The sequence below is a fragment of the Anoplopoma fimbria genome, chromosome 16, assembly GCF_027596085.1.
Source record: "Anoplopoma fimbria isolate UVic2021 breed Golden Eagle Sablefish chromosome 16, Afim_UVic_2022, whole genome shotgun sequence".
Taxonomy (NCBI): Eukaryota; Metazoa; Chordata; class Actinopteri; order Perciformes; family Anoplopomatidae; genus Anoplopoma; species Anoplopoma fimbria.
The window spans coordinates 11,317,118-11,340,681 of NC_072464.1; the positions used below are offsets into that span (position 1 = coordinate 11,317,118).

At 40.7% G+C, this 23,564-nt stretch overlaps 1 protein-coding gene across 2 annotated transcripts; it reads left to right on the plus strand.

The window, feature by feature from the left end:
• Positions 1–1,744: 1,744 nt before the first annotated feature.
• tbl1x (transducin beta like 1 X-linked) lies at positions 1,745–22,925 on the plus strand. Of its 2 annotated transcripts, none has more exons than XM_054615243.1 (15): positions 1,745–1,870; positions 15,656–15,761; positions 16,457–16,602; positions 16,880–17,099; positions 18,309–18,441; positions 18,629–18,770; positions 18,885–18,948; positions 19,089–19,186; positions 19,826–19,886; positions 20,025–20,146; positions 20,235–20,309; positions 20,427–20,554; positions 21,394–21,559; positions 21,656–21,757; positions 21,933–22,925. In XM_054615243.1, exons 2-15 carry the CDS (start codon positions 15,704–15,706, stop codon positions 21,957–21,959), a joined length of 1,542 nt encoding a protein of 513 aa, XP_054471218.1. In that variant the 5' UTR covers positions 1,745–1,870; positions 15,656–15,703; the 3' UTR covers positions 21,960–22,925. The 2 variants fall into 2 exon arrangements, with proteins under 2 accessions (XP_054471218.1, XP_054471219.1); XM_054615244.1 differs by having other exon boundaries at positions 1,811–1,829.
• The last annotated feature ends 639 nt before the right edge of the window (positions 22,926–23,564 follow it).

Genomic DNA, 23,564 nt, shown 5'->3' on the forward strand with positions numbered 1-23,564 from the left:
ATATAGTTGAAAAGGACACTGTAGTTAGTTTAAGTCAATCCCAAATATGCCATCTTGCTGAAGTAAATAAATAAAAAATGGACCACCAATTTTACATCACTTTGCAGCTGAAAATTGTCCCCAATAAATACACCAAATACTAAAAACTGCAGCACACAGCTGTTTTAGGTCAATATTAGCCTTTTAAAAAATGGGCAGGGTATAGGAATTGAGAGATAGATACATACATTGTTGTTGGGTTTTTTTTATGTAATAAAACATATAATTATGTGACTTTATCCTTTAAGTTGTAGGACACATATAACTATTCTGTGTACACTAAACAGTGACAGTTTTGGTCATGGCTGATGTTGTATCCAAAGAGGTGACTTTTCAGCATCAGAATCACCTATTTTGCTGTGTTTGTAGTACCACCAGTAGCGCCTGCAGCTCAATACAAACTATCCCTCTCCCAAACCAGTTTACATGATGTTTTACTGGATACCGTGTACTCAATATATATTTTTTCTCAATAACATGGCTGAAGTGGTTACTCTCGCCCAACTTTACCATTACCTGTCTCTAGGCACTATTGCTGCTCCTTGTTGTTATACAAATACAATTCACGTTGTATGTCTGAAAAATACAATTGGACTGCATTACAATATGTATGTTAAAACTGCAACAATAACTACAATTCTTAGGAAAATATGTGTTTTATACATTTTGCAAAACATCACCACTACCAACTAGTACCACGTATAGTATAATCATGTACCTGTGACCTGTGGAGGAATAACCAGAAGAGCCAGACAAATTGTTAGATAACGACTGTGGCACAAGATAAAAGTAAAAGGTAAATCCTTTGTTCACAGAGAGAAATGATCAGTTGTTAACTTTACACTTCCTTAAATGAAAAATCAATGTAATAATAATCACATCTTCAATTATTTTCTTATCTCCTTTGGTATAACAGTGAGATAGCGATATCATTTTAGTCCCATATCTACCGCTTTTTGTTTTGCTATGGTATGTTCATAGTCATTGGCTTTCTTTTTAGGTTATTTCCCGACAGTCTAATGTTGCTGATTTCCCTTTTGTTAAGTACGGCAACCATCAAGTTTAAAATCAGGGCTTTAGCCAAGCTTTTAGAAATATTGAAGTTATTAGTCCATATCCCACACACACAGCCCACACTCATCTTGGAAAATGTTTAACAATCAGAAAACTCTGAAATACATTTTATTTCATATTTTATTAAGTTAGTTACCTGTTAAACTGTTAACCGTATTTTCTATCCCCTCTTCCCTTGGTTTGCAAAACCCCCTAAATACCCAGAAAAAAAAGTACAGCTGATTTGACCCTGTGTCCTCATTGGTAGCTGTGTCCCTATTTACAATCAAACTGGCAACTGTGCACTTATTTTTCTACCAAACTTTGTTTTTTGAATAATATTTGTTTGAGCAACATTACATGCTCAAATGAAACATTATATTCAATATACTTGTGGGGTATAAAACTGAAGGCACACAGTAAAACACATTGCAACTGAAGCTGTAGCAGCTGTGGCTTTAGAAATGGAATATGTCAATGCGCACATATTGCCGTGTGTACGGTAACCAAAGGAATGTGTCACACCAGTGTAGAGCCGTAATGATGTCAACTTGTTATTTACTTTCCAAATCTGAATGACTGAGCAAGGCGAAAGGAGAATTAATCAACCACTGTGTGACCGGGCAGGCGAAAAATAGTGGATGTGGGGGAGGGGAAGCGGCTGAGAGGCCAGATAGGCAACATAGACTGTAGTCTGTGAGACTCAGCCTACTACTACAATAAAACGAATTATCAAAGTAGGAATACACTTTTTTTTCAGAGAGTGTGCTATATTAAGGTATATGTTGGACTACAAAATGTGTATTTTTATTTTAAAAACAGATTTAGCTGCATATTTAGGCAAAAGCAGGCATACAGTAGCCATGTGGTGACAACAGACAGTTAGTATTAAAAGACTAGTGGAGGTTTAAAAACACATTTTTAGCACCTATTCTAGCCACTTATGTGCAGTGGGATAAACACAATAATAACATTTGGTACATTAATTAACATAAATGGTTTGGTAGTGTTTTTAATATTCAGGTTTAAGGTCAGTCACCCTCCACCACCCGTCTCTCTCTCTCTCCCTCTCTCTCTCTATTCTCTGTCTACGTCTCTCTCTCTCTCTCTCTCTCGCTGCCTGGTGCTGTCTCTTTACGTCCCCTGTTCTCAGTGAACGGTGAAACTCCACCGGGGTAACTAGCCCTGCAGCCTCAGCCGCACCAAAAAAACAACAAAAAACAACCCACGGGGCTTTTTATTCCAACTTCTCCGCCAGCTGTGTGAGGAGCGCGTCTGAGCGACCACCGCTTTGTTCGCGGACACAGTCGGTCGGTCGACGGTGAGTCACACGGCGGCGGTCGGAACTTGAAATATGACGGTAAGCGCGATGGGAGGAAAGTCGTCGCTGGCTCGCTGAAGTTGGAGGTTTCTCCTTGTGGAAGAGGAAGAGGTGGCGGCGGACACCACGAGTTCACTCTCACTATATATATATAGATATAGATATATATCTATATATATATATATATATATATAAAAAAAAAGGTAAGCAGGTTAAAGTGGCATGGCTTTTTTTTGGAGGGGGGTGGTGCAGGATGCATCCAGACTGCTCCTGTGTTTGTTTGTTTGTGTGTGTGTTGTGTGTGCGTGCGTGCGTGTGTGTGTGTGTGTGGGGGGGGGGGGGGGGGGTTGCACGCGGGGAAGATAATGACATTCAGAAATGGGTGATTATGGCGTAGATTAGGAGGTTGCCGGTACGTAGCTTATTCACCCCTTTCTGACTCCACACGTGTGTTGCAATTCATGCTTCTGTCTTTTTCATTTTTCTCTCTTTCGTTTCTCCCCCCCCCAAAAAAAGAAACCTACTTTTCTGAGTTTTGTTTTTGTTTTTCACACTCACATTAAATCTTTAGATGCTACTTAACAAAATACAACAAGTTTTTAGAGGTTGTATGTAATCTCATTTTAGTGAATTATTAAGATGTATGTACTTTGCATTAATATCAGAGAAACTACACCACCACTAAGTTGCACCGGTGCAGTTTGAGTCATTTTGTTCAAGCTGAAATATGAATGATGTTTGTGTATTGCAGACATGGGAGGCTCATGAATGAACAGCCACCACTTTTCAAGGGACAGCTCATCTTACTGTATAACTACAATGTTAAGCTGTTCCCTCACTGTTTCAGCTGTAGCTGCTTAAAAGCACAATAGAGGTACCAAATTATTAAAAGAAACCCCTTTTCTTTTTTTTTCTTTTTTTTTTCCTTTTAAAAATGAGAACCTTGATTTCACATGTTCACAGAACACTTTAATAAAACAGTTTAGTGACCTATAAAGTCTTATTTTCCAGTTGGTAGCCCTGGCGGTCCTCCAGTAGTTATTGGAATAATGGGATACAGCATGTACAGAGCACAGTTAAGATGTCTCGTCTAGCCTATGAGCTTCAAAGTGTTAATTATCTCCATCAAAGCAAGGCATGAGAAGGATTCAGATGAAGATAACTGGTAAAACAAACTTCTGTTTGGATGATGTCTTCATCTAATTCTACTTCAATGGCCCAAATAATTAACGCCAAAGTGATGCCTCTACTATTCTTATTGACATGTGACAGTTAATGTTGTTCGGCTACTGAAATCAGGAGGAATCATTTTTAACAAAGAAGTTGCACTGAAGAGAACCTCTTTGATTTGATATTGTGGCTGCCACCTTTACTTTTCTTTTTATTATTATTATTTTTTTTTATAGTAAGCCAATGGACAAAAGCTGGATAACACCTAATACTAGAGAAGCCTAATGTCATCACCAATGAGATAAAACAACTCTTTGTTGGATTTTATATTTAAAAATGAATGAATATAGTGCCGTTTATGGCATGGACAATATTTCAAGTTATTGTCTTTCTCTGGAATGGTATCGTGACAACATGATTGTTTAATAAGGCTGTCACTTTTTGAAAAATCAATGTTAAACAGTTAATTATCAGCAATTTTGAACTCAACCCACTTAACCTCACCCCGAATTTAATTGTCCGGTTGACGTTGTTTCGATCCTTTTGTAGACGTTGTAACCCAACAGAAGACTCCACATTTGTCGCCTTGGTTATGTTATCGTAAGGCGGGTTGCAAACACCCTTTTACCTTTTCGCCTAATATGTTTACACCTATGATGGGACATTCAAAATGATTTCCCAACATTTCTTCTCAGACGTCTTTGTTTCGTGATTGTTGGTTGAGCATAGCTCTGTAGATTACTCCAATCTGCTCTAACAAAGAGAGAGCCTGGTTTACTTTTGGCTACAGAGGAGAGCCTCCCGGAGGACAAGGCATCGCCCATTCACCGTATAGTTAACCAAGTATTTTAACACAAGTGAACTCTTTCGAAAATGTCGTCAGTGGATTAAGTAAAGATATAGCATGAACAAAGAGTGGACCTCCTTTCATTTAGGCCCAGTTTTATTGTTTTAGATAATCTGTTAATGATATCTCTAAGCAAACACATTTTATTGTTTTGCGGCCTCTTTAGAAGAGTTTTGTCTGATGTGTTGCTATATTTTCACACGTCTTTCAACCATATTGCCCAGCACTTCCAGTGTCTTTACCAGTTCTGTCACTAGCGTTATGAACTCGCGGTCAGTCCTACTTGCAGTTGTATTACAAAAACAGGTTTAGTGCCACCTATTCAACATACAATAGAAGTTTAACTATGCCTTAATTGCAGGTTTCAGACTTCTTCATGTAGTACATTTCTATTTCATTGATCCCTAAATATGTGGTTCTCTCACTGCCTATAGTCGTTACTACCTCTTACTGAAAGCTCCGGAAGGTGGTCTAATTTTTAAAGAGTGAGTAGCCATACGCTTTCTAAATGCTTTTACTTTCTTTCAATTCAGTGTTTCAGAGGACAGTCACGGTTACCTTTTGTACTCCGTCCTGAGAGGGCATAAATTGATAATGTTGTCGGCCCACAGGTTATTGTCTCTCTTCCTCTAGTTCAGTTACAGGATTTGAGATGAAACTCATTGTCTTTTCTTTCAGTGCTTCAGGTGATCTGACAAAAGTGGAGCGCATACTATATGAGGAGCATCATAGCTCATTCACCTGACAGCTTGTAGTCAGTCCTCATCGAGCTCTTTTTTTTGACAAGTCATTTAAGCATAACTACTATGGACTCGGTGAACTGAGGCACAGAAGAGACGACGTCAAATCCAACCTGCGTTGCGTTAGACTGTGTTCAAAACAGAAAAATGGATCCCCTGCTCATAAGTAGGGCAAGGAAGTCCCTGAGAAAGCCCATGTCTGCCTTGTGGTGCGGCAAAGCTCTGTATCAGGCTGTCCAAATATTTCTGTAGCAGTATTTATTTATGATAGGCCATGGGGGGAGGTGAACTATTCTCTCCCTCCAAAAAGGAGTCACACGGTGTGCAAGGACTACCAGCCAACTGGCAGACTAGTAGTTACTCTGAAATAACGGCCATACTAGTGCTGGGTAGTTCAAGGCTATAGTTATTTATTTGGGTTTATTTTGGATTAAGGGCGGCTCTGTTGTCTGCGGCTCCTTGTGTGTATTCAATTTAGAACAAGTAAGAGGAAGCACCATGCCTTTAAAAGGCGTGTCATGTTCGACTGTGTCTGTCTAGCAACTAATCAGTTTCTATTTTGTCTGAACCCATTATAGCTTATTACTCAGTTTCCTTATTTAAAGGCTTGACATTTGTTGTAAGTAGAACATGTTCGCTTTTTTAGTGCAATACTCCACAGGAAGCGGCGTGGTCCGAGAAAAACACGTGCTGTAAAGCTAGCGGCTCAGCCCGGGCCTTTTCAATGCCGACCAACAGTCTGTCCCGATACATTGTCCCCGAGGAAACGCACATTAAATAGCAAATGAATTGTTTTATGTTGATTTTTATCTTGTTTTCGTAGGAAGCCAAAATCGTAAGCCCTACGAACAGGCGATCTTATTTCTTAAAATTGGAATGTAGAATAGGATTAGTTGCCATCACTCTACTGCGCCTCTGCAGTAGGTCAAATGTTTTTAACTAGTCTTTCAGTAGGAATGCGTTTGAAGCACTATTGCTGCTGGTGGATGACTGTTAAGGAAGTTATGCAAGCACATGCACGCCAGAGTGAGAAACTTACCATTGTTTTTTCAGCCCCTCCCCATTCAGCTATGCTATCTTGTCAGATGCTTTATCCAGTGTGTAAATGTAAAGACAAGTATACATACTCCCCAAAAACATGAAGAGAACAGCAGCATTACTGTAACATAGAGTTGTATCATTTTGTACTGATGATTCAGTCAGTAAGTTTCATGCCCGTACAGGCCATGGAAGTGATCTGACTGTCCATTGTCTGTTGAGGGGATTAGTGGGACTTTCCCACATGGCACCTCTGTAACCAGATAAGTCTTTGATTTCTTCCCATGTTACTTGAATATTTCTGTCAATATTGTAACATTTATATTGAGACAGTGCCGTAGTTATGTCTCAACAGTTTGTCTTAATGTTAAGGTTGGGTTATATGATGACCAGCCATTTACAGACATGGAAACTGTAAAATTGCTGACCGTTACAGTCCTCTTTAAAAATGCAAAACAAGACATGTGCTGATTGGGTTTGCGTATATATGTTTGCCACTAGGAAACAAGAAGCTTCAGTCTGAGGCCATTGGGAAACACTGTTGCTGTTATGTTACTCAGTACATCTCTTTATATAACCTTGCCGGAACTCTCTAATGACCAAATTAAAGAGTCTGTCATAAAATGTGCACCATTTTGCCGTTATTATTATTATTATTATCTGTGTATGGTTTTAGCCAAGCAGCCAGTGGTCGGGTGTGTGTTTCAGGAAAAGTGAATTGTGGCTTTGAGCATGAAAAAAACCCAAAAACGACCACCTGTAGAATGGCAGTGAAAGTTTCAGTTTGACTGCTGCATGGTTTGTAGTTACCTTCACATTGTGGTTTGAGACTAAGTCTCACCAACGTCTGGCCTAAGCGATTTGCATTTGGACAAATGTACATGCATCTTATCCAGTTACTCTAAAAGCGGGGTTATGACTCTACACTTACAGTTGTGTATAATTACACTTATGGTTGCTTAGTTTCTTAATATCACATTTTATATATATATATATACACACACACACACACACACACAACAGTATGTAGTCTTTCTTTATCGCCAACCTGTGAAATGTTTTTTTTATTACAGGAGCTTAATGGTTTATTTTTTGCCTCTCAGCAAGACTATATTTTTGGCGCAGAGCATCTTTATGAGATTGTATATGTACTTCAATTTAAAAAAGATCTGCTGTTGGTATTTCATGATAGTAGAATAGACAATGTGTATAACACACACACACACACACACACTACAAAGGGTAATCTCTGGTGTGTATCGGTGCCGTGTCGCAGTATAAATGCTGGGTAAAAAAAACAGTGGAGGGAAAGCTTACAGTGAAGATCAGTATTTCAGTCGTCTGACTTGTTTGTTTCACCCTGATGTCAGATGGAGGGAAAGCTCAAGGAGAGTGGGGGTATTTAGGGATGGCATGAGCAGCTGTTGACAGAGAAGCAAGATATTCTGGTCACCATAGCAACACTTGTATTGCCCACACTGTCGTGTCTCTGTGTTTACAGCTTATTTGTGCAATCCTCATCTTGCTGAAAAAGGGATCGCCTGGCTGAGGCCTCTGTGTTGACTGTGACAATCTCAAGGGCACTTCTTTCCTATTATTGAATGAATGTAGCTTGAACATTTCCGCTACCAAGCTAAAAAAAAAAAAAAAAAAAAAGTATTAGTATTAGAACGTACTGTCTTAGTGAAACTGTGCTTGTTAAGACATACTCTAAGTTCCCATAAAGATGTAGTAGTTTCTGTTCCTGTCAGTGGAGACAAAGGTAGCTTCTACAATATGACAACACAGCCAGAAGACTGCCAAAGGTTCTCTTCATGATAAAGTATATATATTTTTTTTGTGCAGATCATTTACTCTTAATTTTAGATGCACTTCAGGCGCATGCAACAGAAAGTATAATGCAAAGCTTTCACTGGCGTAGATCTAAAGCCACCTCATTGTACACACTTGTCATTGTGTGAATCGGAGGGGTTGACTCTGTATAGCCGGCTCTTCAACGTTTCAATCTAAGGATTCAACCGCCAGTCTCACAGTTGAATCGTCGCAGTGGCGGAATAATGTGGTTATGAAACAAAGGACCATTCCATTCTGGCTATATGGGGGTGCTGGATGTCTTATTTAACATAGAATCGCTTGGTTTTGGAACCATCAGAGCAGCATGTTGGAAATACCTGGAGGAGAGGATAAATAACACCTATATTACGCTATTGTTTCCGTATCAAAGAAAATATGTTTATCGGAGCACTCGCGTAAGAATGTTCAGAGTATTTTATATATATATATATCTATATATATATAGATATAGATATACATTTTAAATTCATCAACGCTTCTCTAAAATCAGCAGAGGGAGGCTCGTATAAACAGCTGTTTGCGGCTCGAGGCTCTCATTGACTGTCTCTTTGCTTCCCTGTCGTTTCCCTTCTGTCTGTGTATTGCTTCAGCGGGGGGAAATGGTTCTATAAAAAGTTCTATTTACATCCCCAAATGCAAGCTAAAGAACATGTCTGTCTATCAATTTCAGTACATATGGTATCGCTGTATCTACACACACACACACACACACACACACACACACACACACACACACACACACACACACACACACAGTACCGTGGATAAGTAAATTTACATTGTAACTGTCAAATATAGTACTGCAATACTGTGATATGAAGGGTTGTTACTTGTGTGCTGCACTGAGCATCAAAGAGCTTTCTGTGTCCCACAATCTCCTCCGCACCACGTTTACTTGCCACCCGCCCCCACACAGCCATACACACATTCATGCCCCACAGCGACCTGTTCCCTGTGAGCTTAAATGCACATATGAAACCAGGTTATTCTGAGAAACCAGAAAAATGAGTGTTTTCATGCTCTGCATTAATTCCGTTACTGTAAAAGCTGCTAATAATCAGATTTTTTTTCCAGCCCTGTGCTTTTACCCTTTTACAACGGACGTCATGTTCGTAGAAACACAGACTTGATGCGAACACAAATCTTCTCTGAGTAGCGGACTAAAGTTTCACATGGAACACTCAAGCTCAGGGCTAGACACAAATATTTGACGATTCGGATATTCATTTATTAGGTTTTCGGTTTTTTGATATAAAAAAAAAAAATGTAAACCCATGAGGATTACTAATATGCATAGAACACACTTAACTTTTTGCGAACTTCTTGTAATTCAAAAACAATACTTTAGAATAAAAAAATTCTTGCCTCTTTAATTTGAACGTAACTTTGTCAGATCCCTTATTTCGTTCGCTTTGAAAGCAACGCAGTGACGGAGAAAACGTCTGATTGGTGTTAGCTCTATGATAGCACATCGTTTCACTACCAAAAGAGATCGCCTTGAAGCGGAAAGTCTCTTACTGGCTTATGGCTACATGATGTGTCATTTCCAGTAAATATCACCATATAAACATGTTTTTCTGTTTTAAAAAATACAAATGCCGGAATGTGGCAATTGCTACTCAGTGTGAGCGAGGCAGACAGAGGCGGTATGGCTGCTTTTTAAAATTTTCATATTCAAATACCGTTTAAAAAAAAAAATATATATCACAGATTTTAATAAATGCTAGGATCTGCGTTAGTGCTGGCATGTAGCTACAGGTACAGCATCAAACACTGTCCATGAAGGCAGGTTGGAATATTTCTGTTCTCATCTCCTCTTATTTTTATAATCATATAGTCATGTATTGTCCACAGTCTCCTCTTTGAACACTGTTTGACTGCTGCTACCTTTTTGTTTCTACAGAGAATATTAAATGACACCATTTGGCAAGTGGGAGTTGTCATTTTTATTTGATGCTAATGGTTCCAGCTTGAGGGCGGATCTTAGGTCCTGATGCTCCCGATTTAAGAGCCAGTCCCTTTCTGTGATCCTCCCCCATTTATTCCCAAGGGGGGAAAAATACACTTGATGGTGGCTTCTGTATATGTGAAATTCTCTATTGCAAGAAAATACTACACACTTAAAGCCGAAGATCTATCAAGGTGTATATCAAAGACTTTTGTTCTTGTGAGGAGTACGACATTGTGGCGTGTTTACAGTATCAGTGGCTGAGGAAGTGGGCTAAATACCCCCAACTAATGTGTTACCCCGATGACCTATTTCATTGTTGACTGCTGAAAGAACCAGTAGATTAGGCCTAGTGGTTCTGTGTGTGTGTGTGTGTGTGTGTGTGTGTGTGCGTGTGCATGTGTTTGTGCGTGTGCATGAAGAGCCAGCAGACTGCAGGTTTTCATCCAACTGATCACCTCAGCAGGTCATTTCACAAATGACTTCTTCGCTTTACTTCAAGGAGTGTTAATCAGTGGGCCCAGTCTTTGGTTTGAATGAAAACCTTTCAGACTGTTGTCTCGCATGGCGTGGGAGAAGTGTTTCCCCTAGAAACGGAAGGCTCCCATCCCCCGCCGTTTCGCCGACCTACATTGGCCGTCGCTAAGTGACTCATTGAGAGAGGCAAAAGAATAATGCACAAATGGGAGTTGTGATTACCTGTGCGGAGATCATTATTTATCACCCTGCTCCCATTCCACCCCCCACCCCCCAGATTCCCCTCCCCCACTCTGTCTCCCTTCGCTCCCCTCCCCCCTCTCAAGACTGCAGCCCAACCAGAAGCTTCAAAGGCGGGTTTTTTACTCAGCAGAGCAGTTCAAGAGAAAATGGCTGCTGTTTCCAGGTCTTGTTTGCACATCTGTCAGGAGGTGACTGTTCAGGAGAAAATGGGGTCCCTGGTATGCTGGCTTCTCAACGTTATTCTTTTTCAAAAACCTGCATGTGTAGGAGACGTCTGGTTGTGTAGCTCTCATTGCACCTTCATTTTTTGCATTCAAAATGTTCAGTCTGCATTTTTATTTGGTTTCAGCGATGGATGGATGATTGATTTTATATGATGAGCCGTATTTAGAGTGCTGTTCAAGAAATAACATGCTGTGGCATGTTTGTTTTTCAAACCCGGGGCAGCGTATCTCCAAGCTGGTTTACAGTAAAGATAATGGATCTTCTCAGCATTGTCTCTCTTCTCTCTGAACACCCACATTCATTGTTAGATATGGCCCTTACCCCAGACACTACTTCCTTTAGTTTAACTGTTTGAAAATGCTGTCATGTCATCTTTGGAATGTTTACACACCACTGACATGTATTGGCTCGGCTTTCACTCGCGTTATTTTACAAATTGATTTGAGTTTTAATGTGCCTTCTCAAATGTCTTAATTAGTTGTGTTTCTGTTATGAAACATGCAAGCACCAAAACAATCAGAACACTGTACTAGCGTTGCTCAATCCAATTATTATTTGGATTATAAAGAACTACTTTTGTGACTGGCTTGTCCAATTTTTCACAGAACTCCTTTCATGACCTTTTGCCTAACTTTTTGAGTTCTAAAAAAATCAACAACTGTCCTCTATTACGTCTGTAGTCTGCAGACTAATTCCTGTAAGCAGGGTCTGTGTTTCCCCATATAGCCGCATCAACAGACCTATTAATGAGTTAACACTTTCTTGATGGCTATGAAACCTTTTTTCTACAATGTTTCTGTATGTGGTAAACCACAGACTATGGTTGGGGAGCTGATGACGGCTCAGGAGTGATTTAATTGGATCCTTTTAATATTTGCATATTCACAACTTTCACAACAAAAGATAGCTTAACCTAATAATACTTTAATAGAGGGATATATTTTTTTTAACAAGATAATGCTCTGTGTCCTCAGGATAGTCTATGAACCCAAGTTAGAAGTACAACAAGTCAAGATCCACCGTGCAGTGAAAGCAGCATGTTACTACACTGCTTCTACATTCAGCCACCGTACTGCTGTGCACTCAGACGTGACACTGTACAGCCCAATACATAATCCATGAAGTTACACTAGTGAGTTGGTAGAAAGTGGGATTTTTATCCTAGACATACACTTTGGATTGCAATTGTGTGAGTAAAGCGTTACACTTGTGTAGAAAGATTTGATTGCAATTTGTATGTATCTGTTTGTCACGTGCGCTTGAAATGAAAAGATAGAGCAGAAACATGTCCTGTGTAGACCGAGTGTTACAGTATGAAGATCTTTTTATGTCCACAGCTTCAGGCTGTAATGTAATGTGGTCAGGCGCAAGTATGGATGAAGGCCGGCCGCTGGTGTAGTTTACATTGTCATGTAATTGTCGCAAGGTTTCAGTTAACATCCTAAAGTTAACCCTAATGAGCCAGAGGAGCACAGCAGGGGTTTCTCATCATTGGCCTATTAGAGTTTCCCTTTGTCTATCCTGTGTATTGTCTCTCTTTTCTGCAGTCCTCTGTTTCCATTTGGAAACGTTAAAGGATGTGTGAAAGGCTTTCAAACAATTGTTACTCAAGTGTAGTTTAGTGAGACCACAAAATGAAAATAATAATAGAAAGCTACAGGAAACTAAGACGTGAATCTATAAATAAATGGATCTTAATAGAGATGCTTCAATAATTGTTTTTGTACCTAATCTCAATCTTTTGTTTCTGGGTTCAGGAATTGGGTCTGTTGCGACAGTGTTTTGTCACACCAAGAACAATTGCTAATTTCCTCGTGTTGTCATCAATGTGTGATCGACAAGTCACTGATCTAATCAACTAGTTGAAGGCAGGGCATTTTAAGACGGTGCATCTTTCAATAAAAATCTTCAGAGTTATAAAAGAATGGAGATAATGAGGAGTAAAACTGATTTATTAGTATGCGGTGCCTATTTCAGCCAGAACTAGGTAGAAAACAAACTAAGCTGGAAAACAAGATGAAGGGTGAAGAATGGCTTTTTGGATGGATGTATCGATACCCCGTCAACATTCAGCATGAACACACTGTTAATTAGTTTTTTTGTTTGTTTGGTTGAAGCTTTTAGTGGCTGTGTTATTTTCTCTGTTACCTGTACACTGTGCCTCATGATTCACAGCTTTAGCAGTAGCTGTTGTGTGGGGCCTGGAGGGTGCCTGCATTATATCAAGGGTCTTCTTGATTTGATTTGCATCACACTGAAATGCCCGCCCCTACCATGTGGACTTGTGTGAGACACATGATTCTGCAGTCTCCTGTACCTTTTTGTTTTTAAGATGCAACTCCTATTATTACTATAACCATAATCAAGGATCTGAGGTTTGAGTGTCAATATTGTGTCTCCTGTGTCTATCCACTACTTCCATGTGCTGGGTAAAGGGTGTGTTTGCAGCAGCGGCCTCATAAGCATATGTTTATTCCTCTTGTGATGTCTTTCTTTTTTTAAGAGGGATCATATCTTCAGGCTTTGACTCCCCTTATTAATTCAGCGGATAAACGTCAGAGCCATCGCACAGGTTAGCATTTTGTCTGGTTCCCCCGGAGGGCACATTGTTTGGAAAAGAAGGCCGGGATGCCCAGGGAGTTGTTTAATGGATGGCGGCATCACGGGCCGATCTGATAGAGGGATTATTGCTGCTGCCCTGCACCAATGGGACCCGAGCCCCTCCAGTCTGCCTGCTGATTACGTTTCCACTTGTTCGGTATGTAGCTGCGCCGGCCTTGCTTTGATGTGGCTAGCCCTCGTCGTAAGATGAATAGAAACACAGTGGCAGTGGTCAAACCGGGGCACAGCGGCTAATGCAGACAAGCGTAGTGCTGTGAGTTCTGGGAGAATACAGCATCCAGTATTTGCCTTTTGAGTTAAAGTTTTGTTTGTTGGCGTTTATATGATAATGAGAATGTATGAAACGTTGAGATGAAAGCAGGATTTATTTATTTTCTGTGAGGTTGTGTTCTGCTTTTTTGAAGCTGTTGCAGGGAATAACTTAAAGGTTACCTGTGGAGCTCTTGACCTCTAGTAGCACTATGGAGCTGTTTTATGTAGCCCATTTGGTTTGTCTTCCAATACACAGCCCTGCCTATGATTTAATACAAATTCAATAACTTACAAGTGGCTGCAATGCGCCAACAAAAGTAGGGAAGAAAAAGACTGCTAGCTAGAAAACATGGATTTAAAGTGTAAAATCCGCTTTCCAATTTTTTTTATGAGGAAAGAAATACATGTTTGTTTGGCCTCAAGAATACGCACAATGAGTTTTGGTAAATAACAGTGAATGCAACATTTGTTTGTTTACAAGAGAACCCCACAGGGCACTTTTAATAGAACCTTTGTGTTAATATATAAGTGTGGCAGCTCCACTTACAGAGGTCGTTATAATTCCAGCCCTTAGCATGTCCGCTGTGGTACAATAAAGGCAGAGACTCCATCTGAAAGAATATACCAAGGTGAAGGTAAATAATTCATGTGGAGTATATGTTCAACCCCTTTGGCTGAATGCCCACTGGTAATTGGGACAACACCATTCTCTGTCTGTTTTGCTCGATCTCTCCTGTTGCTATGCTACCAAAGGAGAACATGAGGTGGCCTGGACAGTGTTTGGAATGAAAGTTGGACAGCCATGCAGTCTTCATACCTGACCCCCCCCCCTTCATTTCTCTTAATATTCTCAGCAAAATTTCTGTTCCTTAACTTCCCACTGGGAGAGCAGGTAATGGCCATAACGTTTGCCATGACTCATTCTCAGCTTGCTATTGGTTTCTTTTTGTTAAGCATTTTCACCATAACCTGCTTATAGAGCGATATTTCTCTTTGCGTTGCGTGTGTTGGTGCATAAACGATGTTGTTACAGCTCCGTTCACCACGCCCTCGCAAAGCATATGCCTGAGCCAGTTGTAAAAATTATTAACTCTATAGAATTTTTGCTATGTTCATCTGCCTGAGGAAAAACATGATCAAATACGAATTAAAAACGTAATCTGTTCCGTCGGCTCCCTTCAGTTTTGAGACATTCTCAATTGAAATGTAAACAAAAGCTCTGTTAAACACCACCATTTGTTGCAAATAACTCAGAAGTGAAGGTCATGCCGGCTGTTATGAATAAGTTGTCTCTTTCCCTCCTCTGTAATTCACTAGATGGACAGTCAACCGGCATTTAATATCCTTACTTCTTTATCAGGGCTCTTTCGATGTAGATATAGTCGGCCAGGTTACTAATGGGAAGCACCATTCAGTTCTCAATAAAAGCCAAATGGATATAGACGCTCTCATTAGGCCAGAGAAGAGAGGTTGGGAATACTTGTATTCAGTACTAGACGTGGATTTACAGGTTAAGTTACCCACCCAAAGGGCGGAATCAGGCGATGGGCAAGACTAGAGTGAGCATGTACCAACAGAGGCTGGACGTCACGGCTGTCCTGCTTGGGTACGCGTCTATTAAAATATGTTGGCTCACGTCTGCTTCACTAAACAAGGGTCAGGACAGATTTGTAGATTGTGCGACATTTGCATCCATTTTTATTGGAGTGCGATAGAGATATCTTTTCTTTTTTTTTTTTTTTTTTTTTTTTAATGGCTTAAGAATATGTAATATGCGAGACCACAGACCTTAATAGTAATCTCAACTTTCTCATTCACATTTTCAGGAGTGAGCCCAACCTTCCAACATACCTCCTCCCTTCCACTGGGCTAAAATGAGTATTACCAGTGACGAAGTGAACTTCTTGGTCTACAGATACCTCCAGGAATCAGGTTGGTCTCAGTTCTATCTGCTGAACACTCTACTTATTCTGAAAGATCTATTGTGCTTGATACATGAACTGCTGGCGCTCTTTTCAGTATTGCAGGATTTTGCTAACTATGCACATCTTACATGACCATTGTCTTAAAAATATGCAATTATGATAAACAATTTCTGAAGACAATGCGCATTATAGGCTAGTATTTGTTTATGTTATTCATGGTGAAACATGGTCACTTGCATGAAGATATTTTTTTCCTCAGCTTGTAGTGGATGAAAAAACCCCAGAGAATGATAAAACGAACAGGAGTGTTTGCGGTCCTCCTCCTTTACCCAGATGGAAACAAACGGGCCTTTCAGCCCCTGTAACATAAACACCTTGTGGATGACAGAATATTGCTTTGCTTCTTAGATGTCAATATGCTATTCACTTCATGGATAGAATTTGGATCAATGATTTAAAACCCTAGCTTCATTACTGGCAGAAAACAACTACAAGTTGCCCTGAGAGGTCAACGTTGCCATTGGCATGCCTTATTGTACTCTCAAATGTCATACTTGTTATGCCCCTCGGTTTTTATTTCCATTCCCTGTTGGCTTCGTTTGGATCAAACAAGACTTTTCTCTTCGTATTTGTGTTGTGTTTGTGCACATCTTGTGCTTGGCTCTCTCCCGTTAGTGACTGTGAATGGTGTTTTGTTTTCAGGTTTCTCCCACTCAGCATTCACCTTTGGCATCGAGAGCCACATCAGCCAGTCGAACATAAATGGAACACTAGTGCCCCCTGCAGCCCTCATATCCATCCTGCAGAAAGGGCTTCAGTATGTGGAGGCAGAGATCAGCATCAATGAGGTGAGAGCATGGACCAGCTGTTACTAACTCCCACAGATGTTTTTCTATTGCTTTATCATACAAAATTAGACTTTGATCTCCATGACAACACACCAGGTTAACTGGAAATGATTTTTAATATTTTCAGAATAGTAGGAAACATTAAAGAATACTCAGTAGGAAACACTTTTTTAACGTCTATACTTGATCATTAACAGCAACCATAACTCTTGACAAATCACTAATGAAAAACCACACTCCCTCATGATGTGTTATAACCCGCTGTTGTCCTTGACAGGATGGTACAGTCTTCGACGGTCGGCCAATCGAGTCGCTGTCGCTCATCGATGCAGTGATGCCAGATGTGGTGCAGACGCGGCAGCAGGCCTTCCGTGACAAGTTAGCCCAGCAGCATGCGGCCTGTGCCATGGCAGCTTCAACCTCTGGAAACCAGCCGAACCCACCAAAGAACGGAGAAGCCACCGTCAATGGGGAGGAGAACGGCACTCACAACATGAGTACGTTGAATCTTTTAAATACCAGTGTACCAATACTCACAAAGTAGGAAATTACAAACATGTTTTTTATTTTATTTTTTTAAATCAAATTTGAATCATGAAGGTTTTAAAAGAAAGGGGCAGAGAAAAAGGAAAGAGACGTTTCTAGACTTGCAGCTTCTAAGGGATCTAAATCTAAGGTTGTTTTTTTTTATTTTCTATTGAATTTAAGGTAATGTAAAAAAAACAAAAGCTTCTTGGCAAAATGGACCAAGAATAAACCTTCAAGATCAAAATTAATTTCTGGTCTCATTGCAGCATTCTTATTCATAGTAAACATATATATGTTTTTACTTCTTAACTCAAATCATCATGGCCATGGCAGAATTATAATTTGGATTTTTAGTAAAGCTCAGTTTTCTCAGTTTTGACACAGACTACATTAACGTTTCAAAAAATCCTGTTGCGTTTGCACCATGATATGATTCTGTATGTAGGACATTTTCAAAGACACAGCACGCAGGAGTTGCTCCTTCTGTGCTGTGTTTTGTCTCTGTGTTGTCACAAGGAAGCAGCCTAGTAGTTGCATTATTACACCCACCAACTCAACACTTCAGGTGACATGTCCAAATGATCACACAGTTTTAAGCGGAGACACAAAAAGAGCCGCGTGGGCTTCACAATATGTGATCTCATTAGTAGCCGTTCAGCTTCATCTGTGAGCGAAACCAGAGAGGTGTAGATCAGGTGGCGCTCTAGACAAGGGGGGAGAGAGAGGAGTGGATGTTTGTGTCAGCACACCTCCGAGGAATTTAATTCAAAGGTGTGGAAGGTAACAGGAAGAGTCGGGTGTGAGTAAGGTTTCACTGCCTTTCTGGCTTCCACATGGTAGAACTGATCTGAAAGCTTTCACACATTCTAAAGGCCTGATCCTTTACTGTGTCTTGGTTCTAGTTATTCTCTACTAATTGTGTGCACTACAAGTGGGTCAAGGATACATAATGAAAAAGCACATACACTAGTAGAGAAACAGATGATTGTTTTCTTAAATATCTGTCTTTAACTTCATCGCCCTTCTCCACCTGAAACATTCATCCGAGGTACATTCATCAGCATTTTATGCGTAGTACTCAAGCTTGACACGTGTGGACAAATGTGTGTTTGCAGGCATGTGTTGATGCATAAATTAATGTGTATCTGTCCATCTGTGCGTGCGCCCTCTCTTCTCAGATAACCACAGTGAGCCCATGGAGATGGACGTAGATGTGGAGATACCAGCCAGTAAAGCCACGGTGCTCCGGGGCCATGAATCTGAAGTGTTCATCTGTGCCTGGAACCCCGTCAGCGATCTGCTGGCTTCAGGGTGAGTCCCTGTCTGTGCTGAAACAGATCTTAATGTGGGCTGGATGAGTCATACTGTATTGTATGCACGCATTGGCTCTGGGTTTTTTTTATAAGATATATGACCTCATAAGATCCATTGCTGACAGCTTATATTCCAACAATCTTTTGCCCCCCCCCCCCTCCTGCTGCGTTGGTATTCTGTTCAGCTCGGGGGACTCCACCGCCAGGATCTGGAACCTGAACGAGAACAACAACTCCAACTCCACCCAGCTGGTGCTGCGCCACTGTATCCGAGAAGGTGGCCAGGACGTCCCCAGCAACAAAGACGTCACCTCACTAGACTGGAATGTAGGTTACTGATCATCTAACCACATCTGTCCTCTTCTACTTTTACCTTGTGGTTAAAGGACTGTGTAGCTGAAGACAGACAAGTCACCATTCTGATTTATTTCCATCCGACAGAGCGATGGGACTCTGCTGGCAACGGGCTCGTATGATGGATTCGCCAGGATATGGACAAAGGATGGTAAGTCCTCCATCATTCCAGCACGGTGTTGTTTCCTCGGCCACTAGGTTTATGACATTGTTATCGTGAATAATGCAACCTCTGTGACAATTTTTTAAGGATCATTTCTAAAAGAAATGGATATGGCTCTTATCCGTTAGGGAATCTGGCAAGCACCTTGGGACAGCACAAAGGGCCCATATTTGCACTCAAGTGGAACAAGAAGGGGAACTCCATTCTCAGTGCTGGTGTAGATAAGGTATTTCATAATGGCCCTCAATCATTGATTTGTGTCTTTCAATAATAACATCTTCATGTGTTTTTTTTTTTTTTTTTTACCAGTCCTAGGTCTTGAAATCCCCTTTTTTTGATCATAAGCCAAAGTGTAAATCTGTAACGTATCATTTTTCTGGTATCCATAAACTAATCAGTAAATCTTCTATACAGACAGAGAAATCCTGCAATCATTACATTTTGAATTATTATTATTGTGTTTTTAAATATGTTCTACATACTATCATAGCATCATTGTAGCCTGTAACAATGAGGTATTTGATTTACAAGTTATTTGTGTTAATTGCACGTTTTTGGTGCTACAGCGACACGAGCTGTAGATAAACTTATTTTATGGATGATTCTTTGACAATCGAGCTTTCTCAACAGTCATGGAGGAGATGAACAGGCAGATGAAATAAATGTATATTACAAAGGAGTGATAGTAGCTGACTGCATCAGTCTTTTGTTTATTTTTTTAACCCTACCTACCTATTTGGTGGGATTTATTTCAAGCCCTGCAAGTCCTCTAGAGTACTTTTCAAAGAACGCTTCTTTATTCTTCATAATGATGCATTTAGAAATGTTGCATTCGTAGTTTGAAAAACATAAATCTATTTTCCAGACGACAATCATTTGGGACGCGCACACAGGAGAAGCCAAGCAGCAGTTCCCTTTCCACTCAGGTAAAGCGAGTTCGCTATTTTAACCAGAACAATAAAAGCTTATCATTGCAGCTAATAAATAGGACGTGCAATTGTTCCTTCTTAGTTGTGGTTAGTGTTGGCTCATAAACCTCTGAACCCTTAATGAATATTCCTCAGCCCCAGCGCTGGATGTCGACTGGCAGAACAACAGCACCTTTGCCTCCTGCAGCACAGACATGTGCATCCACGTGTGTCGCCTTGGCAGCGACCGGCCCCTCAAGACCTTCCAGGGCCACACGGTGAACAGCTTTTTCTGTGTTGCTCTTCTGACCTTTACACCGTGCCCCCTCCCTCGACAGTCCTGCTAACGACTTCTGTGTTTTGCAGAATGAAGTTAACGCCATTAAGTGGGATCCATCAGGTATGCTGCTTGCCTCCTGCTCAGATGACATGACCTTAAAGGTAAGACCGGGGCCTCAGTCTGTAGAGCCTAAAGACAACAAACCTGAGTGGTAATTTGTATTCAGTCACACTTTGCGCTTGCTGTCGTCCCCCCCCCTCCCCTCCCTTTGAACACAGATTTGGAGCATGAAGCAGGAGTCCTGTGTCCACGACCTCCAGGCTCACAGTAAAGAGATCTACACTATCAAGTGGAGCCCCACGGGCCCCGGCACGAGCAACCCCAACTCCAACATCATGCTCGCCAGGTGGGAAATCTCGAGCACATAACTTACTTTGAGCTACCGTACAGGGAAACCACACACGTCGCTCAGTTTTGAAACACAAACCGTGTATAATGTGGGTGTACAGGTTTCTATAAATATGTGTATGAGGAATTTGCAGCCCTAACTGACAACCCAGAATAGTTATTCACATAAGAAATGAAACTGCCATCATTGCTACTGCTCGGAAGGGACTTCATAATCTTAAGCAAATGCCACCGTTGAACAGTACGTGTGCACTGAATTTTTAATTGATTTCAATTTTGCTCCCTGCATAATATCCTTCCGAGTTCGCTCTCATTTGTTGCCAAGGGCACCCATATGAGATTAATCCTGCCTATTTATACCTTGGTGAAGAAGATGTGTTAATTGATCGTTATTATCATTTGCTTTCAACAGTGTCTCAGTCTGAGGGTCACAGATGCTCATGGTTTTACACTTATTTAATTTTTTTTTAAAGTTCACACTTTTTCTTTATATGCAAAGTGTGACCTTTTATTGTGTTGTTTTTCTCCTTGAGGGAGCAGTGATGCATGATGTTTCCAAGATGTGCAATGACATGTTAGTATTGTGAAATTGTTTAGGACCAGATGTTCTGATGCTAACAAAACTGTTTATGAGCTTTTAGGGTTCATTCACTGCATCATAAATCCGGAAATAATAAACACTTTTTAAAGGCATCTTGCCCCAGCACTAAAGAATATAGTTGGTTTGGTCATTTCTATGACTAGCACATGCTTGTTCTTTTCAAAACAGATCATTTCTAGGAATCATTGGTGCTACTCTCATTTCTGATCACTGCACTCTGTCTCCTCCACCCACAGCGCCTCTTTCGACTCGACAGTCCGACTGTGGGATGTTGAGCGCGGGGTTTGTATTCATACGCTGACCAAGCACCAGGAGCCCGTCTACAGTGTGGCCTTCAGCCCCGACGGCATGCACCTGGCAAGCGGCTCCTTTGACAAGTGTGTGCACATTTGGAACACCATGGTAAGCGTCTGATTTTCCCCTGTTCCAAACGACAGATAAGATTCATCGTGATCGCTGTCAGAGTTGTTCATCCATTTCTCTGCACTCTTGTATCAGACTGGAGCCTTGGTGCACAGCTTCAGGGGCACTGGTGGTATTTTCGAGGTGTGCTGGAACAGCACTGGGGACAAAGTTGGTGCCAGCGCGTCAGACGGCTCGGTAAGCGATGGCCTTTTTGATTGATTTACAACAATTTGTTGCTCCTTTACGTCTTTACTTTTTAAATATTATTGGCTGAAAGAACTCATTACTAGTTCTTTGAGAACAATGAGCATAACATAAGACATACTGCTTGAAACGTATTAGTAATGCTACCCAATCCTTTACTTTCTAGGTATGTGTCCTTGATCTCCGAAAATAGCCGACTTGAGACTTTTGATGATGAGTCCTGGAATGTGCAGCAAGTTGCCTTCTTCTGACATCAGCAAACACACTTTCATTGCTCGAGAAGAGCTGTAAGGTGGAGCGAAACAAAACCCCTCACAGGAGTAAAACCAGATGACTGCAGCAGCCTCCGAGGGCTTCCGTGCACCTTACAGTCTGTTGATGAGTGTTTTATGATACGCCTATTGGAAACATAATGGAAGCCGGTTAAGAGATCCCCAAGACTGGACTGAATCCAACTCCCTGGGTGCATCCGTGTTTTAAAGGTTTCTAATGAGAAAGTGCTGCGATCCCTCCGGGCCACTGGTCCAGCTGTTATCGGGTTGTAAGGGTGGAAACACAAAGATGAGTTTTATAAAGAGAAAAGTGTTAATGAGACACGTGTTTGGCTGCAAGAGGGAACAAATTATGAAAGAAAGGTTGTGGTTTAAGAATTCCTCTGAGCAAAATGTTACCTCATGTCCAAAATGAACTGACGTGATAAAAGTAACATCAATACTGACGCACTGGTATTGTACGATGACAGGGTGCTTGACTTCTTCCCAGTGGAGAATAGATTGTTTTCAAGAGTACTTCTTGCTTTGCTTTTTTTTTTTTTTTCCCACAGATGGACTTTTGAAAATCAAAATTGAATGTGCCGCTGCAAGGTATTTCTTAGCTCACGTCTAACATCAGGTCAACAAAAAAAGGAAAACCTGCCAAGAAACAGTCCTAACCTCCTAAAATGACCTGCTCAATTCACTCGAGATTAGAAAATGTCATTTTTTTTTGGACAAGATGTGAAAAAGTGTGGTTTACAAAGAGAATTTTCTCCCTTTTTTGGATGTAAATTTCAGAATGTAAAGATATGTAAATTAGATTAATACACAGACTTATATACTGTGTATATATGTTTATATACAGTACACTTTATTGCCATTCTGTAGGGGCTCATTAATGGCTAGAGCCGTCACATCTTTGCTAATAATACGTGACGAGACCTCTTTTTAAATGAAGTGCATGTGTCATCAGCTTCTTTTTAACCGTCTTTTTCAGCTGGGCCAATCATATCCAATGCATCGGGTTGTTTTGTCTTTCTTGAGTCACAAATTGCTTTTTGTCAACAGCATTGCTTTCCACTATTGATCCCTGATGCTGTGGAAGAAATCTGTGCCTCATTACTGGCATTCAGGGAATTATCTGGTCAACAATATGGGAGATAAGAGTCACCGCAGTCTCCTGCTTGGTTTCTGCTTTATCTTTATATTGTATGTGGAGCAGGACATCACAGCATCAGTGTTAAAGATTACCGTGCAGACCTGAGCAGGAAAACAACTACAGCTTCAAATGGCATTACCATGGTTTCTCTTTGGCACTTTCCTCTGAACAATCTACTGCTCAGAGCACATTTTAACCAGAAGGTGGAGGTCAAGCAAAAAGTCCTACTGTTGCTTAAAAAAAAACTGTCTTTTTAAAGAGCTATGATTGGTCTTGTTAATGCTGTTTTTAAATTGCACCGTTGTGAGTCGAGCTTCATAGGTGTGCACCAAGTGTGGCTCCAGCTGCTTAGTGGGATCTCATGGAAAAGACAGAATCTTCAAAT

Coding starts and splice junctions, on each gene's coding strand:
- tbl1x (XM_054615243.1), top strand. CDS start 15,704: ATGAGTATTACCAGTGACGAAGTGAACTTCTTGGTCTACAGATACCTC. Junction 18,949..19,088: donor CAGGATATGGACAAAGGATG/GTAAGTCCTCCA, acceptor CTTATCCGTTAG/GGAATCTGGCAAGCACCTTG. Junction 19,887..20,024: donor GCAGTTCCCTTTCCACTCAG/GTAAAGCGAGTT, acceptor AATATTCCTCAG/CCCCAGCGCTGGATGTCGAC.